Raw genomic sequence first — 18,049 nt, forward strand, 5'->3', positions numbered from 1 at the left:
TCCCAGAGAAATGGGACCAACAGGTAGGTAATCTTGAAGTTTATTCCCAACTGTACAAAAAAAAATCTGAGGACCCACTAAACACAAAGTATGTGCCACCATGCCAAGCTTAGCAGCATGCTGGACACTGAAGAAGACAAAAGAAGAAATAAAATAGACTTTCTAATCTCTAAGAACTTACTATGATTGAACTCTCAGCTGTCATCACCATTTTTAAATTCTTTGGGAATTTAAAACAGATGTTTGTACTGCAGCAAATAGAACTTATGCTGTTTATTTTAAAGTGTGTATGATATTTTGGCTCTCTTTTCATCCTTCTCGTCTTCATCTTTTGATTTTGTGACAGGGTCACCTCTCAGAACAGTTATGTAACAAAGTACTTTATAAAAACTATAATTTAAAAAGTATTTTCCATTTGACATACACTGTGAATTGTTAACAAAAATCAAACTGGAAAAAAAATGAGATTCCATAAAACCAAAGGCTTCTACACTACAAGAACTCAATAGAGTGAAGTGAAAATTTGAAGAATACACAGAATGTGAGAAAATATATGTGATATATCAGTCTTAGAAAGATCTAGAATTTTAAGGAACAGCAGAACCTTAATACCAAAAAAAGAAAGTCCCAAACCCCACTTACAGATAATAAATATATCTAAACAGAAAAATTTCAACAGCTGACACATGCCCAAAGGGGGCATGAAAAATGCTAATATCATACATGATCAGAGAAATTAAAATCAAAGCCACAATGAGATAGCATCTTACCAGAGGAATGGCTAATACCAAAAAGACAAAAGGTAACAAATGCTGGTTACACTGTGGAAAAGGGGGAATTGTAGTACAATGTAAGTAAGAATTTAAACCAGTATCCACATTGTACGTTTGATCCAGGAATCTCAAGGATGGGTATATATTTATAGGAAATTAAATCAAAAGACATGATTACTGCAGTACACTACACAGTAGCCAATAAGTGGAATCAAGCGGTGTCTATCAATTGATGAATTACTAAAGTATACTGTTGCTTCGTGTTCATGTCATGTTGACAGGCTAGAGCCATTTGGGAATACAGACCTCAACTGAGAAAATGCCCCCTCCAGATGAGCTTTTAGGCAAACCTTTGGACATTTTCTTCATTAGTGATTGATGTGGGAGAACCTAGCCCATTGTGGGTAGAGCCACACCTGGAAAGGTAGTCTCAGGATGTATAAGAAAGCAGGATCAGCAAGCTGTGCTAAGCAAACCAGTATATTGCACCCCTCCATGGCTTCTACCTCAGTTGCTGACTCCAGGTTCCTGCTTTGAGTCTCTGCCCTAACTTCCCTCAGTGATGGACTGTTATCTGCAAGTGTTAACATGAAATAAAACCTTTCTTTTCTAAATTGCTTTTGGTCATGGTCTTTTATGACAGCAATAAAAGCCTAAGACATATATATGATGAAATACTACTCAAGGAACACCTAAGATGTCATACTGTCATTTGGAACAATGCGGATACAACTGTATTTCATTATGTTGAGTGAGGTATGCCAAGCACAAAAAGAACAAATAAATAAAAGCAAACAAACAAGCAAAACAAGTACCATGTAATTGCATCTGTATGTGAAAGAAACTGACTTAATAGAAGTTGAGAGCCAAATGCTGGATACCCAAGGCTGGGTACAGTAGGAAAGAAGGAAGAGTGAAAGAAGATGAGCCAACAGATACGGGGTCACAGATAGTAGAAAGAAGTTCCTGCATGTTATTAAAAGTAGAATAGGAGATGGACAGTGGTGGCACATGCCTTTAGTCCCAGCACTCACGAGGCAGAGGCAGGCAGATCTCTATGAGTTTCAGGCCAGCCTGGTCTACAGAGCGAGTTCCAAGACAGGCTCCAAAGCTACACAGAGAAACCCTGTCTCAAGAAACAAACAACAAAAAAGTAGAATAGCTACAATGATAATGTAATGTACCTTTTTAAATCTAAAAAGTTTTTAAATGTTTTTACCATAAAGAAAAAATGGATGCATGAGGAGATCATTATGTTTACTCTGATTTGAACATCACACAATATATTTTTAAATTCTATGTTAGAATGTGTGAACAGTGTGTGTGTGTGTGTGTGTGTGTGTGTGTGTGTGTGTGTGTGTGTGTGTGCATGCACGTGCATGGTGCATGTGTTGAGATCCAAGGACATTATGGAGTCAGTTCCATCCTTCCACTGTGGATTCTGGCAATTGAGCTCAGGCAGTCATGGCAAGGGCTTTTACCTGCTGAGGCAGTTAGCCTGAGATACCACAGAGGTGCAATATAAATACCTGAATGAAAGCATCATATCATTGCTCATGTGACAATTATTATGTGTCAATTAAACAGTAAATAATTAGAAACATAAAAATAGTATAATGTGAGCCACAATTTAAATATCTAGAGCTACATTAAAAGTTCCACAGATCAGAAATCTGTTTTAAAAACATATTTTGTTTAGATCAGTAGTTCTCAACCTTTCTAATGCTGTGACCCTTTAATATAGTTTCTCATGTTGTTGTGACCCTAACCATGAAATTATTTTGGTTGCTATTTTATAAGTGTAATTTTGCTACTGTTATGAATTGTAATGTAAATATGTGATACGCAGGATATCTGACATGCTATGAAAGGGTCACTGCACCTCCAAGGAGTCACGACCCACAGGTTGAGAAAAACTGATTCAGATGAATGAATTCAAAGTATTATCCCAATAGACAATCAATAGACAAATCGTCTATGAGATATTTTATAATATTTTTGAGAAGAAGGACTTAACATTAAGTGTGTATTTTCTACTCACAGCACATTCCAATTTGGAGTAGCAACACTGCAAATGCTCAACAGCCAAGCATGCTAAGCCAAATGAGGAACAATGAAGATCTCTGGTGCTGTTTCCCACAACAGTGCATATCCATCCATTAAAAATTATTAAATTATATATGGGTGTGTACATTTGTGCACATGAATGCAGGTACCCGTGGAGGTCAGAAAAGGCTTTGGATCCCCTTGATCTGCAATTACTGGCATAGATACTGAGAACTGAAGTCCTTTGTGTACACATTCTACCACACAGCCATCTCTGCACAGCTCACCATCCCTTGTCTTTAACCAAACCCATCAGAATAAAATCTAAAAGCCAACTTTTCTGTGTTCCTGTGGCATAGATTATTGTCTTTTTGCTCTTGTCTTGTGGATTTTTTTTCTTCTTGGACAGGAAGAAAGTCAGATGAGAAAGTGCATCTCTCATTAAACACTATTGCATCCCCAGGGCTTCTGATTTAGGTGCACACCGAGGAGCCCTAGTGAATGATTCAAATTTGGTGCACATTCCTTGCTGATGTTAGGTTAATCTAAGGAGTGTGAACCATGTATCTGGTGAGTTGGACCTAGAAATATACATCTTTAATAAGTACAGCAGGGGAAAATGATGTACGTGCTCTCATGTCAGGATTATTGATTTATTTTGTCAGTTCTCTGACAGTCAACCCTGTCCAACCCTGGACCATTCAGTAAGGACTTTCTCATACTCATTCTGCTACTGTTCAGTTTGATTAAGAAGCAGGATCTAATCTGCATATGCATTTGGATGTAAGGGAACAATACAATGAGAGCTTTCACACAACCTAGATCTTCCTCTAACTCTACTGCTTTTCTAGATAAATCAGTGTAGTTGTGCACATGATATAGCTATCTAAATATTCTTGCAGTGGTATTAGTTCAATGATAGTCAACAGTCCAGTAGCATGTGTTCCTATGTTAGTCACCAAGCAACCTACCAGCAGGAAAAGCTAATTTTGAGAATTCAAAACACCAGTACAATACAGAAAACAGGAGTTATGAATTGGTGGAATTTCTGAGATGTCAGTGAGTGTTAATGTACATTGTTGGAGTTCATCTTGGTATTTCAAATAAAAATCACTTACCCTTGGCCAATTTTTTCAAATCTTGTATATTTTTTCTTTGGGTCCCCAACACTCACAATGCTTCCTGAGGGAGGCAGAAAGGGAGAAGAAAAGATTAAAACTGATTGATTTGCTTTTAACAGTAAAAATTATGACATCAAAATCAATAATATTCACAATTCATGTGGAAATGTGCTTAATTCAAAAATACACTGAAACATATTAATTAGTGGCGATAATAATTCATATTGCATATATTAAAAACTGCTTATATCTGAGAAACAAAAATGAACTGAACACAACCCAGAATTTATAAAATTTTCTCATAAAGTAGATATTATATATTAGGTGATTAAAATACCTAAAAACATAATTTAATAAAACAATTTTCTTAATTAGAATAAAGAGAAGAATTCCACTACTTTCTACTCTGTAAGATGAATACCTATATAAATACTGTTCCTTAGTTCCATGCTAAGGGGATGGTATATAGGTGTAGGTCTAATGGGCAAGTCTGGTCATAACGTAGGAAGATGCATACTTTCCAAAAAATATACATTCCTTAACTTAGGATCCTACTAGTGCTCCAAACATTTGACATATGACTTAAACATCATAAAAACTCATCCATTTAAAATAAGCAGTTCAATTGTTTTGTGTGTGCAGTCCATGCATGTGTATGTACTCATGTATGTGTGTTCATGGACATGTGTGTGCTTGTATAGAGGCCATAGACTCACATCAGGTGTCTTCCTTTATGGCCCTCCACCTAGTTTTCTGACATAGAATTTCTCTCTGAACCTAGAGCACACTGGTTTGGCAAGCCTAGCAGGCCACCTCCCATTTCTGCCACCCAAGCACTAGGGTTCCATACACTGCACACCCATATTTTTAGGTGTGGCTGGAGATCTGAACCCAGGTGCAACAACCACTTCAGTGAGTGAGCCGTTACTCTCACCACTCAATGGTTTCCAAAACTGTATTTCAAATTTGTTCAAATGTCATCATAATATAGTTTTTTTAAATTAATCATTCCTGGGGGAAAGTGTTGACTCAGTATTTACATAGCACTTGCAAGCATAAAGACCAGAGTCATACCCTCAAGAACATGCATAACTTGTTAGTTGGACACCATAAATCCAGTGCTTAAAAGGCAGAGATGGGACCCTGAAGGAAGGGACTATCCAGAATACCTGGACCAGGGAGCTCTGGGTTTAATTAAGAGGCCACGCCTAGGTGACTAAGGTGAAGAGTGACAAAAGTCCCAATGTCAATATAGAGCCCCCACATGTACCTGCACACACGCACACATGCACAGGCATATGTGTTCATAGTTGTGTGGACGCACACATGCAGATACAACACATAGACTTCAAAGAATAACAACAGTTAAGAATTCCACAAAGAAACATTGGACATAGTGCCTGTTACTTTTTTCTTGTTTGAAAGCAGAGTTAGGGTATAATTTTCATACAGGCTAACACATGGAGGCTTATAACAAAAGAGGGGTAATGCTTAGGAACAAATGTCACCTTCTCTAAAAGACAGGCATACATTTTTGTCTTTATGATAGCTGTGTGCAAGGTTTGAGGGGGATTTTGAAACTAAGATCTTCCATGGGTTCTAAGAAGGCTTGATAAGATGAAATTCTAGATGGTAGGAGGTACAGGAAGGTAGGAGATCTTCACAGTATGAGCAGTCTTATCTATCCCTAAGTAATCTTCCCAAAGTTCCTCCTCACTACAGGACCAAGCCCAGATTCCTTAGCTGAACACAGTAGGCCATTCATCATTCAGCTGCATCTGGTTTTTACCTAACCAGGCTAAGTAGCAATTATTCTTCTTCTGCCTTTTCCCCTCCTGCTTTAAATCTAAGGAGTAGTCTCGCCATCCAGGAAAAAGCATTTTGCACATGCCTGTCTATTTTCCTTTCTAAGTTATGACTTCCTAATTATCACCTAAATGTAACCTCACAGCATCAACCTCTCCATACCCTTCTATGATCACTGCAATGAAACACACACACACACACACACACACACACACAGAGAGAGAGAGAGAGAGAGAGAGAGAGAGAGACAGACAGACAGACAGACAGACAGACAGACGGACAGAGAAGCAAGGAAGGTACTCCAAGAAGCCAGAAGAGGGCATTGGATCTCCTGCAGCTGATGTTTCAGGTGTTGTAAGCCACTCAATATCCATGCTGGGAATAAAACTCTGGACCTCTGCAAGAGTCATAGCTTTTTGACGCTGAAGACCCATATGTCTTAACTCAGCTTCTTTATTCTAATTGCAGGTTCTAGGTATGAACCTTCAAGTCTTTACATACATTGCTTCTTGGCATTTGAGCTAAGATCATGTAAAGCCTTTACATGATATATTCCACCTGCAACGCCCTTCCCATGTTGTTCCCACAACAAGCTCACTGCTTTAAAGGGTATCACAGATGTCACTTCTTCTAGAAAGCCTTCCATGATCCTTTTGAGTAAAGTTAATAACTTCCCTTTTCTCTCTTTACTTCTCTTTTTCACTGTCCTTAATGTGTCACTTTGACATCACCCTTTAGGTTGTTTGAATGACAGGAGCCAAGTCTTATTCACCTGTACATCCCACGTGTCTCCTTATACCGTACAAGCTATAAAAAAAAAACCTATCCATTATTCAGTAAATTCTTGTGAAATTTAACATAAGTAAAGTTAGGAATTTCCTTTTGGAAAAAAATCCATAGTTCAAGAAAGGTTGACAAATATATTTTATTTTATTGGAGTTATGTTTCTAGAATGCCACCAGCTTAGTGATACACAAGTTGCTATTTTATTTTTCAAATTGTCTAATGGATTTCCACATCACTAAATCCTCCGTTTTCCAAGTCAGTTATTAATTTAATGGCTAAGTGCCTGGATCTGTTTTCCTCTTTTGATGAAATTCTGATTTTAGAGTCACTTGAAACCAGAGTCTTATAAAATGGTTTAACTTGTCTAAGAAAGTTTTGCTGTGAAGTTGCTGAGCAAACTCTTTTCCATAGGCTGATCAAAAAGCAAATAAGCTTTAGCTAAAACCACTTTCTGAATTGCAACCAATTCCAATTGGCAGGGTTCAGTTAATGGTAGTAAATTATTCAACCATTATTTCCATGGTATGTGGTGTTAAAAAAAAAAAACCTGGAAATGAATCTTTTCATAAGGACCACTAGGAGACATCCATTTTGATGAGATTGTGCTTCAGATTTTAACTGCTGGCCAATTAAAATGGCATCACCACAGCCTCTGCCCTTCACCAGATTGTGTGTGCTGCCATCTACTGATGGTAGGCAACTGTGCATGCAAGACTCTTTCCTTTACAATTCCAGTCACAGAACAAGCTTTTCAGGGGGTTGCTCTCTTTGGGTCCATTACAATTTCCTTTTATAAATTACAACAAGGAAAATGAAAACTATGGGAACACAGTTGAGCAAAGAATAGATCACTAAATAAAATCAAGTGGAGAAAAACGTGATAGAAATATCAGAGCCATTTCATACCAATTGAGAAGCAAACCACTAATTTTAAAGTGTAACATTAAAAAAAAATTCTAGTATTTGAAGATGGGATTCATGTGGTGGTTTAAAAGACAAAAGACCCATCAATATATTTTCTGTCATATTAAGCTAACTGGATTCCTGTCGTTGAGAGGTTATCACTTGAGTATGAAGGAGGGTTTTGGGTTTGTGTTTTTTATTCTTGAAGAAGAGCTTAATAAGTATCTAGATTAATTATGATTGCCTTCGATGGTGAGTGAGGAAAAAGAATTTGGAGCATAGACTGCTAGGGAAGGGAGGGCAGTGGTTGTGGGGCTTAGAGTGGGTTGGTTAGAGAGAAATGTCCTGAACTGCACAATTGTGTTGACTGTGCCTTCTGTAAAATGTTCACTAGCGTGCAAGGGTTTCTTTATTTTCCACCAGACCCAGACAGACCACAACGAGCAAGCCAGACCAAAGATATCTGTCTGTGTAAAACTGAAAGATGATCTGTCCATTTCAGCTCTTAATGATTCCTTGGTTTGGCCTCTAGCATCAGTATCTGAATAGAAGATGAATTGCCTGGTAGCTCTGTGGTTTGGCTTGCACAGTTCCTAGCAATCACATTCTTGAGGTTGAAGATGAGGATGATTAAGTAGAAGCTGTCATTACTTCCTCATTCTTGAAGGGTTCACTCTGTTGTAGGTGGCAAGTCTTGCCTTTACTCCTCTGCCTGCTTTCCCTTTATTTTGCCTCTCGACACAGTCTCCTCTATTCCATCCTCGAGATTCCTTTGCACCTTTTGTTCCATGAATCCTAACAACTTCTGTGCAGGAACCACACTTATGAGACTGTCCTGAGTTGTAAACATTGTATTTTAGTGGAAGGCCATTCCCATTCCCCAATGATTTCACAATAATACTAAAAAAATAATTTAAAACTAATTATTGTGCTGTATATAGTGCTCAATAGAATGCATTTATTAATCCTCAAAAATGCTTTCATCCTATTGGGATTGTTACTGGAAGTTCAAAGAAAGTACAATACTTGCTAAGGGATATAGGGCTTGTTCATATGACTCCAGCTTCGTTATGATCATTTCAAAGCTTGTCCTATTGTATGATCCCATTAAAGGTTTGTACACTTAATACAACAATGAGCATTTGTTGACTCCCACACTATGAGCCTGATACATTTGCTGATATTTTTGTTGGCATAATGTCACGAAGCTGGTATTACTATTATTATTCTGACTTTTTGGATGAAGAAATAGAGGACCAGCAAAATTAAATAACTGGCTAAAATAGAAATAGCTAGCATGAGTATGTCTGTGATTAAATCTAGGCCTTTCTGATCCCAACACCTGTCCTCTTATAATCCATTCTACCCAGAAACTTTAAATATGCACTTAGATTCTTTCACCCATTTCTTAGGTAAGAGACTGAGACCAGGCAGGGTTAAATAACTCCTTTCTGGTTGCCAGTGTGTAAACACACTGAGGGGGCATAGAGAAGGTGAAGCAGGGACTGAGCATTCTGAATTATAGGTATCTACTTCCTAAGAAGGCCCTTTCCATTTCTCTGTCAGTTTTCCTTGGCAAGATTCATAAGCACAAAGGAAAGGTGTCAGACAGACAAAGGTGGCCTGCTTGCTAGAAGGAAAATGATTGTCTGTGGACTCCCATAAAGAAATATGAAGTCTGACCGAGAAAAACATTCACTTCATTTTTTTACAGTTTTTTTCTCATTTAAACAGATCTTTCTCCTATTTGTCCTGTTGTTTCTCAATGCAGAATGAAATAAATAGGCCAGAAAGGCCCCAGCCTGAGCACTGTCATAATCTGTAAGCAAAACTGCAGCTCAGAAAGATAGTATCTGTTTCTCAGCTGACTTATGAAATGCATAAATCCATTCATGACAATGAATTTACTGAGGTTTGAAAGACACCAGAAAACAGTCATTTTTACTAACGCACAATGTCAGACTTTGAAAGTCAAATATAATCGCTTTCACAGTTTATGCTATATGTACAAAACAAAGAAAGAAAGTGTAGTGATTATCAGAATCATTGAACTTCATTTTCCTGGCTGTTCTCTTTGTCTACCCTTTCCGTTTTATGCATGAGTAGTTGGGTTATGCAAAACCAAAGTGGCTAATGGCAAAAGTGCATACAGATGTGAGGTCACACTCTGGTTATAGCACTCATTATCCTGGTAACTTGGTCACTTAAGCTTTTTAAAGCTTTCATTCAATATTCTGTAAAATGAAGACATTAAAGTCTACCATAAATGATTGTAGAGAAAATTAACCTCAATAATGTATGGAAAGTGGCCATTAACAGAGTGCTCCTCGTGTAAGAATTATTATGGCTGTTATTATAGCAAATAGTGGGCACTGGCACTAGAAGCATGTTTAATCAAGTATAGCAAAGTCAGTTTGCTAAATGGTAGCAATTCTAGTTCTGAGTGCTTACTGATAGCTGCAACTTCAACCTTGACCTTCCCAAATATCTCTACTTCAAATGACAGTAGTGCTGCATATGAAGTATTTTGAATGCAGTAGACATGAAGTAATTATTCAGTCCCAATGACAACTTTGCTGTGAAGGAAACAGGAGAGGGTGTCATAGACATTGTACAATTCTACAAGCATTCCTAGCTGTTATTATCTACATGATGATAGTCCTATCTAAATTGGGGAACTAAAAACTTCAAGTATCTCCTAGGTGGCAAGTTGACCCTATCGCCACATCTGCAGTGCCTCCCTGTGGCCAAGAAATGAATTTTTTCTCTTTGCTCTGTTAGCTGTAAAAGTGAAAAAAAGGAATAGACCTCTTATTGTATCATGTTATTAAGTCTTATCAAACAAAGAAAAAAGTGAAGAAGGCACTAGTAAGAGTCAAACTGGGAACTCTGATTCCTAATATCTAGCCATTCTGTGTCAATTCAACACATACAATTCATATAACATTTTTTAGGGGAGAATCTATCTCATAATCTTGAGTCTTGAGTGTTTCATCAAACCAGTGCACTAAATGTTAAGAGCAAAAGCATGTTTGCATCAATGATGCCTTGGAAGTGACTGCTATCATTGGCTGGTCCCATCTCCCTCCCCACAGATAAGGGAATTCTACTTTACTTGTAAGTATTCAAATTTTGTCTTTTGGACTTTAAGTTTGTTTGTTTGTTTGTTTGTCCCCTTCAGATGGGGACCTTCTGGTATGGTCTTAAAGTATTTTAATCAAAGTACCTGAATTCCTTTTGAGAATGCAAACTTATATCTTACTAGCTTAATATAGTTTGTGAAGTTCACATCTTCACTGCATATTCTAGGTGAAAATGCTAGTTTTTCTCAGACTAGGAGTATGGGGGACAGACTCACCTGACTGATATACACAGTAAGTCCTAAACATTGTATTTCATGACTTAAGGGATTCTAGAGTGTGAGGAGCAGATTCAGACATCTAAAGGATCAAGTCTCCTTCCAGGCACTGCATAAGAAGTGCTTTCCGAAGGAAAAACACTCACTTAGCTTCTCTAGGATCTCCTCATCTGTCATCTTGGATTTTTTCCTTTGCCGATCAGTATTTCTGTACAAAGCACTGGGATTGGCATTCTCAGCAGAAGGCGGGGTGACTTCTTTATTTGGTGCTGCCGGTGAAGCAATCGATTCAACCACAGAACGAGTGTAGATCTGAAAGACAATTCCACAATTGATAAAGTAGGTAAGGAAAAGCATGGCAGAAAGGTACTGTCACTTTACTGTTGTCAAAAAAATATTAAGGAGCATCACATACTTTACAAGCTCCCAAGTCCCTACCCATGATTTTGCTGCCTCTTCCTGGTTCATATGGGGTTCTTTCCTTATTTTCACCTCTGCAGTTTTATAAATTTGCAGTAACGTGGGTTTTTTTTTATTTATTAGCAAATCATTGAATGTGATGATCTAATACCTTCAAATTGTGACCCTCCAAACTGGGCTTTTAGTGTTGCTTTTGGATTGTGCAGTATACACATATAAAACTACAATAATTATAAGAGAAGAGGTTGTGAGTTTGAGAGGCAAGAAGGATTCATGGTAGGAGTTGGAGGTGCAAGAGGGAAGTGTAGAAATGATGTAAAAATTGTACTTATATAACAAACATTAGAACAATAACAAAAATTTTAGATAAAAATGGGCTATCACTATTTAAAATGATTTATCTTATTTTTAATTCATGAGTGTATATGTATGCACATGTGCTTATGCGTCTACCATGTGTGTTCAGATGCCTGTGGGACCAAAAGAGTGTGAACTATTCCCTAAAACTGGAGTTACAAGTGCTTATGAGTTGCCAATATAGCTGCTATAAACTCCTGTTCTCTGGGAGATCAGTAAGCACTTGTGACTGCTGAGTCATTTCTCTAACCCTCAGGCTCGTATCTTATACTCTAGTTCTGGGAACACAAGAGATGCACAATGGATATGAATTGATTAACAACATTCTAAAAATTATAATAGAAATGAAATCTCCATGTGTATGTATATGTGTGCGTGTTTGTGTGCACACACATACATGCACCCATGCACATGACTCTCAATTGATGTCTCTCAATTGCTCTCTGACACATTTTCAGAGACAGGGTCTCTCACTAAACCTAAAGATGGCTAGACCAACTTGCAAGCAATTCCCAGGGATTGCCTTGCCTCTGCCTTCCCAGCACTGGGATTTTAAGCACATGCTCCTGGGACTGAAGAATGGAACTCATGACCTCAAGGTTGTGCAACAAGTACTTTACCAACTCAGGTGTCTTCTCAGCCACAAAATGGCATCTTATTTTGATTCTTTCTCTTGTTCTGAGCCAGAGTCTTTCTATTGTAGCACAGGCTAGTCTAGAACTTTGGATCCTATCTCCTGAGCCTCTGAAATAATGGGATTAAAGACATGTGCTACAAAACTTGTTCCAAAGGCATCTTTTTGAGTAATTGAAAAATACTCGCTCACTGATGTTTTCTTGCTTAAGTAAGATTTTTTACTAACAATGCTAAATAGATCCAATGTTCTCATGTTCTTCCCATTTTGTGTCCTGATAGGCTCAAAACTCATTTAAAGAATTATTGTATGTATTTATTGTCCATGGCACCATGTTATGTAATGGAATTTTCAGCATGTGTCCTCCCATACTCCCACAACTACCCTTCCCTTCTTTAATTCCCTCCCTCCCATTATTCCAGTTTGTTCTTCTAGATCAGTGGTTCTCAACCTTCCTAATGCTGTGGCACTTTAATATAGTTCATGTTGTGGTGACCCCAACCATGAAATTATTTTCATTCCTACTTCATAACTGTAATTTTGCTACTGTTAGGAATTGTAATGTAAATATCTTATATGTAGGATATCTGATATTCAACCCCACACACACGGCCATGCGTGATCCATGGGTTGAGAACTGATCACTGCCCTAGATAGTTTTACTTTTCCATTCAGGACATATGTCTGCATGTTATGAATCTATATAAAATCAGGAAACAGTAAATGAGAGGGAAACATACCATATCTGTCTTTCTAACTTACTGATTTTGTATGTTCTGGTCTTGGTGCAATGACAGGTGGGGGCTCATTGTCATCTTCTTCCTCTTCCTCTTCTTCATCTTCTTCTTCAGATACTGGGGGAGCCAAAGGAGGCTCAGAAGCTGTTTTTGTATTCTTACAACAGAAAAGGTTAAAGACAAGAAATTAATTTTTCGTTATTTTCTTTAGAAATATAAAAGCAAAGATGAAATACTGAAACATGTAGATATAGGATGGAACTAAAACTTAGACAAGTGAGCACAATGACCTACCATTTAGTAGCCAGGGCCAGTACACATCAGAGATGAATTAATGTCATGAGAGAGTGAACCATATATTATTACTTTTGTTTTTCACTTAGTATTCTAAAGTTTACTATTCTTAAAATCAATGACTACATTCAAAATCAAATTAACTGACATTAATACTTCGGATATGCACCTATTAGATTAAAATTTTCCCGAATGATAGTTTGCCAATTGTTTTTTTGTTTGTTTTTGTTCGTTTTCCGAGACAGGGTTTCTCTGTGGCTTTGGAGGCTGTCCCAGAATTAGCTCTGTAGACCAGCTGGTCTCAGATTTACAGAGATCCGCTTGCCTCTGCCTCCTGAGTGCTGGGATTAAAGACATGAGCCACGAACACCCAGCTTAGTTTGTCACATTTTAAAAGGCTACATTATGACATCACACTGACTATGACCATGAGGATAAATATAGCTCTGCAAATAGTAAGGGCAAAAAAGCCAAGAAATGTTCTTCCTTGTTAAGAATCCTATAAAGAATCATCCAGTAATAGACACTAACATCTGTGGAACACATACTCATACCAATAATTTTTCAATATTATGCAACAAATAGAATACTGGTGATTTGCTATGATGTACAAAATATGATCGTAACTAATAATATCAATCATCACAGAATGTAGTATCTATTTTTGATCATTTATGTTAACACTGTGGGAAAATGGTTGCAAACTTGAGCTCTGAAAGAAGTAAGGTCATGGTTCTCAAAGTGTAGTTACTAGCTCTTCAGTAAATGCAGCATCCAAAGGTTTGCTAAAAATGCAAATTCTCAGAAATTTCCACCCAAATCTATCAAAAAGAAACTCGGGCACTTGGAAATGTGTATTATAATAAGACGTATAGGCAATCCAGCAACACAAGCTTATATAAACCATGGTATAGGTTTGGTATATGACAGGCATCAGACACATGGATGTTGAATACACAAAAACATATCTAGTCTGAATTGATATGTATTGTAATACTATAGTACATACCAGATTCTATATTCTTGATATGAAAAATGTAAATTATTTTACTAATGCATTAATGATTTTACACTGATGTGTTAAATGACAACATTTAATTTTTTTGTGTATGCTCTATGATGTATGTGTGTATATACATACATGTGTGCATGCCTGTGTATGTATGTGAAGGCCAGAGGTCCAAGTCATCTGCCTTCCTCTATCTCTCTGTTGTGAAGCAATGTCCTTGAGATAAACCTCCATCTTGAGAAGTTTTGTTAAGACGAGATGTTCCAATGGGAGGTTTCCTACTGGAAGACTTCTTAAACTCAGGGAATAAACAAAGGTTTCGGGGAATTCCTGAAGCCAACCAGATATATTAGGCTCCTTTCTCAAGCATATATAAACAGTAAAGACTGCTGAGAGACACTCTCAGACAAGCTGTGGTGCCTAGAAGTGGCTCAGAGCAGCTGAGCTACCTGGAAGAAGCAGAGAGCAGCCAAATTGTCTAGAAACAACAAAACCAGCCAAGCTGCCTGAATAGGCTCAGACCAACTGAGCCCCACGGAACAGTACTTTACCATCTGTTGCTGCCTGCAGGCTGTGCAGTGTGTTCCAGGGTTTTAGCTTTCATGAGCTGTCACCCATGTCAGGGTTGGCTTTAGTGATGCCACTGTTTCTGAGTGATTTCTGCTCCTATAAGTAATCCCTCACTTACATCCCTGTAAGTAACCCCAATGAAATTCAGTGGTTCATCAAAGTAGAATTTGCTGTACCCCTTCTTGGGTCTCTCACTGTTTCCCTACCCAGAGCAGGCAAACATCTTTTTTCTCAGGAATAACACACAGCACACTCTCTAGCTTATTGTTGGAACGAAGTCTCTTAAGTGAACCTCACTAGAGCTTGTGAGCTAGGCTAGAATGACTAACCAGCATGATCCCAGAACCTGCCTGCCTCTATCCCCCAGCACTTCAGTAATATAATAGGCATGTGTCACTGCTCCTGAAGTATACATGGGTGCTGGGGGGCAGAACTTAAGTCTTTATTTTTACTATTGAAGGAGTTTTGTAATAAACAATTTTAATTGTCAAATTTTCATTGTACAATGGTACTTGGTTTCACAAGGATATTTTCATACAAATACATGTTATTTTGGGGCATACCCCCACCCCAGCCCAAGACCCTTTCCTCTCCTTTGGTTCCCTTTGCTCTCAAAGACAGTTGCATTTCCACATCGTCAGCATACATTGTTGCTAAATTTTACATTAATAATTTTGTCCCCACACATGGTTGGAATTCTCTCCTTTGATGACAGCCCATTACAGATAGACTCATTTATAGACAGCACTCCTCTTGTATAGAATGTGCTCCCCACTTGGTGTTACATATTAACAAGGTCAGATGACATTTCTGTCATCTCTAGTCTATCAGAGTGTTGTGTGCTTTTTCCAGCTGAGCCCACGTGATTCCTGTTCCGTTCATTTCCTCTCGTTTTTCCTTTTTCAAAGTTTTATTTATTCTTTGAAAATTTCATATACATGTTTATATTTTCCCAGTTCCTCCAAGATCCTCACTTAGCTCTCTACCAGTCCACATTTCATGTTCTTGATCTCTTTTTAAAAGGAAACAAAAACCTACAAAAAACATGGCTTGTGATTTGTGTTGGCAATACAGTGTATGGGGCCTCCCCTGGAGTGTGGTTGATACAACCAGAGTCACTCCATTGAAAGAAAGAAAATTTTTCCACTTTCGGTGCTAGGAATGAGACTCTGTGCTAAGTTCTCCTCTATTTATCTGTCTTGGATAAGACATATCACTAAATTAATTTAGCCGTTTATTTCTTATATTAAAATGTAGTTACGAAAATAGTTCAATTATACACCTTTACATTGTGTTTTTGTTGAACAATGCTGTTGTGGGTGGATATTTTTAAATTTTTATTTTGCATTCTCTTTGTACAATTTTTTTTCTCTTCATGCCACTGGTTTTGATGCTCAAGTGTTACTAAGGTGAATTTGCATTTCTTGAGGTCAGAACTCTTGAGGCATTTGCAAGCATCCTATTAACAAAAATATTACTTTGAAGGACTTAAGTCTATTTTGGAAATTCCATATGGAGGCTTTTTAAGCTTGCTAGTTAGAGTGGAGAATAAGGTGTAATCACGTATTAGAAATGAGTCAGCAGGAATCATCTATTGTGAGGAAAACACTGCAGACTTTTTCATAAGTACTGGAAAGAACACTTGAGTGCCCTGATACAGACACATACTGGGAGCTTTAAAGATGGAAATATGGTTTTACTTGATTGTATTTATGCATATATATTTACTCCTTTAAGTTTTATATTTACTCCTTTAAATTTTAAGTTTAATTTTATAAAAAAATTAGCTTACAAAGTAACAGGTTTTTCTATGGCATTTTCATATATATATCTCTTTGGATGAGTCTCACCCCATCCCTGTCCTCCATCACCATGTTTACCTCTGTTTTCACTGTACCCTTCCAACTACAGTATTGCCTCCTCTCATTTTCATACCATATGTGTTCTATCTCTCTCCAGCTTCCCCCCTTAATGATACATTTTTTTATGGGCCCTTTTCAAGTGTCTTGGCCCCCAGCCCCTAATTATCTCCATCTAAATATGCATAATTAATAATTAGAAGCTAGGATCTATATCTGAGAGAGAACATGTGGCTTTGTTTTTCTGAGCCTGGGCTACCCTTAACATTTCCTATTTCCATTTTCCTTCAAATTTCAAAGTTTCATTTTCTTTGCAGCTTAATGGAATTCCATTGAAATACTGACTTTTCATGAAATAATTGATAGAGAAATTTCTGTGGGATTATTGATTTGCTCTTATATTATGCTATAGAAAGTTTTCCTCTGTTTCATGCCTGCTTATCAAAAATGAAACAAATCTCAGAGTTGGGTAGATTGTTCAGTTGATAAAGTGCTTGTCATATAAGCAGAAGGACCTTGTTTTGCCTCCCAGCACCCGCATCAAAGGCTGGGCTTGATGGCAGACACTTGTAATCCCAGAACTGGGGAGGAAGAGACGTGTGGATCTTTGCAGTTCATTAGCTACCCAGCCTAGCCTAATCTCAAGTCCTAGGTCCCAATGTGAGAGAGAGAGAGAGAGAGAGAGAGAGAGAGAGAGAGAGAGAGAGAGATATCTTATCTCAAAAGCTAAGGAACACACATCTAAGGCTATATCATGGTTTACACACACACACACACACACACACACACACACACATACATATCAGCATGTCCATGCACAATAGAAAATTACTCAGCTTTTGAAAAATGAAACTATGAAATTCACAGATAAATAGATGGAACTAGATAAAGTAGTTCTAAGTGAGGTAACTCAGACTCAGAAAGACAAACAAGGTATATATTTGCTTATATGTGGATGTTAGCTGTTAAATCATTGATAAGCAAGCTATAATATATAAAGACACAGAGGTTAAGTAGACAGAGTAAGTGACTCTGGGAGGAGGGAAGGATCTCCCTGTGAAAAGGAAATATAACATAGTTATTGATGGATGGAGGGATGGATGATGATGATGATTTCGAGTGTGTGGGGGGGTAGGATCAAACAGGTAGAAAAAGGTAATGGAGATAGGGAGAGAATATAAGGAGGGGCAGCTAAAACTAATAGTCATTTGAGGGGTTGTATCAAAATCTAATAGAAGAAGCTTCCTAAAGTATATACATATAAAAAGGGGTTCTAAATGGAATTGCCAAATAAAGGGGGAGATGGAACCTCAACTGGACATATATTGATACCAAATGAAACCTCCATTACTGGGAATGTGTTACATCTAATTGAG

General features: G+C 37.7%; 1 protein-coding gene across 1 annotated transcript in view; it reads right to left on the bottom strand.

Annotated features, from left to right (window-relative positions):
• The window catches only part of Pak3 (p21 (RAC1) activated kinase 3), a 108,997-nt gene that overhangs the window by 36,750 nt on the left and 54,198 nt on the right, over positions 1–18,049 (bottom strand). Inside the window, exons 9-11 of the mRNA XM_051177968.1 lie at positions 12,967–13,098; positions 10,940–11,105; positions 3,938–4,001 (exon numbers count right to left, since the gene is read on the bottom strand). Of these exons, the coding sequence (XP_051033925.1) occupies positions 3,938–4,001; positions 10,940–11,105; positions 12,967–13,098 (362 nt within the window). The remainder of the gene's footprint in view (positions 1–3,937; positions 4,002–10,939; positions 11,106–12,966; positions 13,099–18,049) is intronic.

Source organism: Phodopus roborovskii, unplaced genomic scaffold (assembly GCF_943737965.1).
Source record: "Phodopus roborovskii unplaced genomic scaffold, PHOROB, whole genome shotgun sequence".
Taxonomy (NCBI): Eukaryota; Metazoa; Chordata; class Mammalia; order Rodentia; family Cricetidae; genus Phodopus; species Phodopus roborovskii.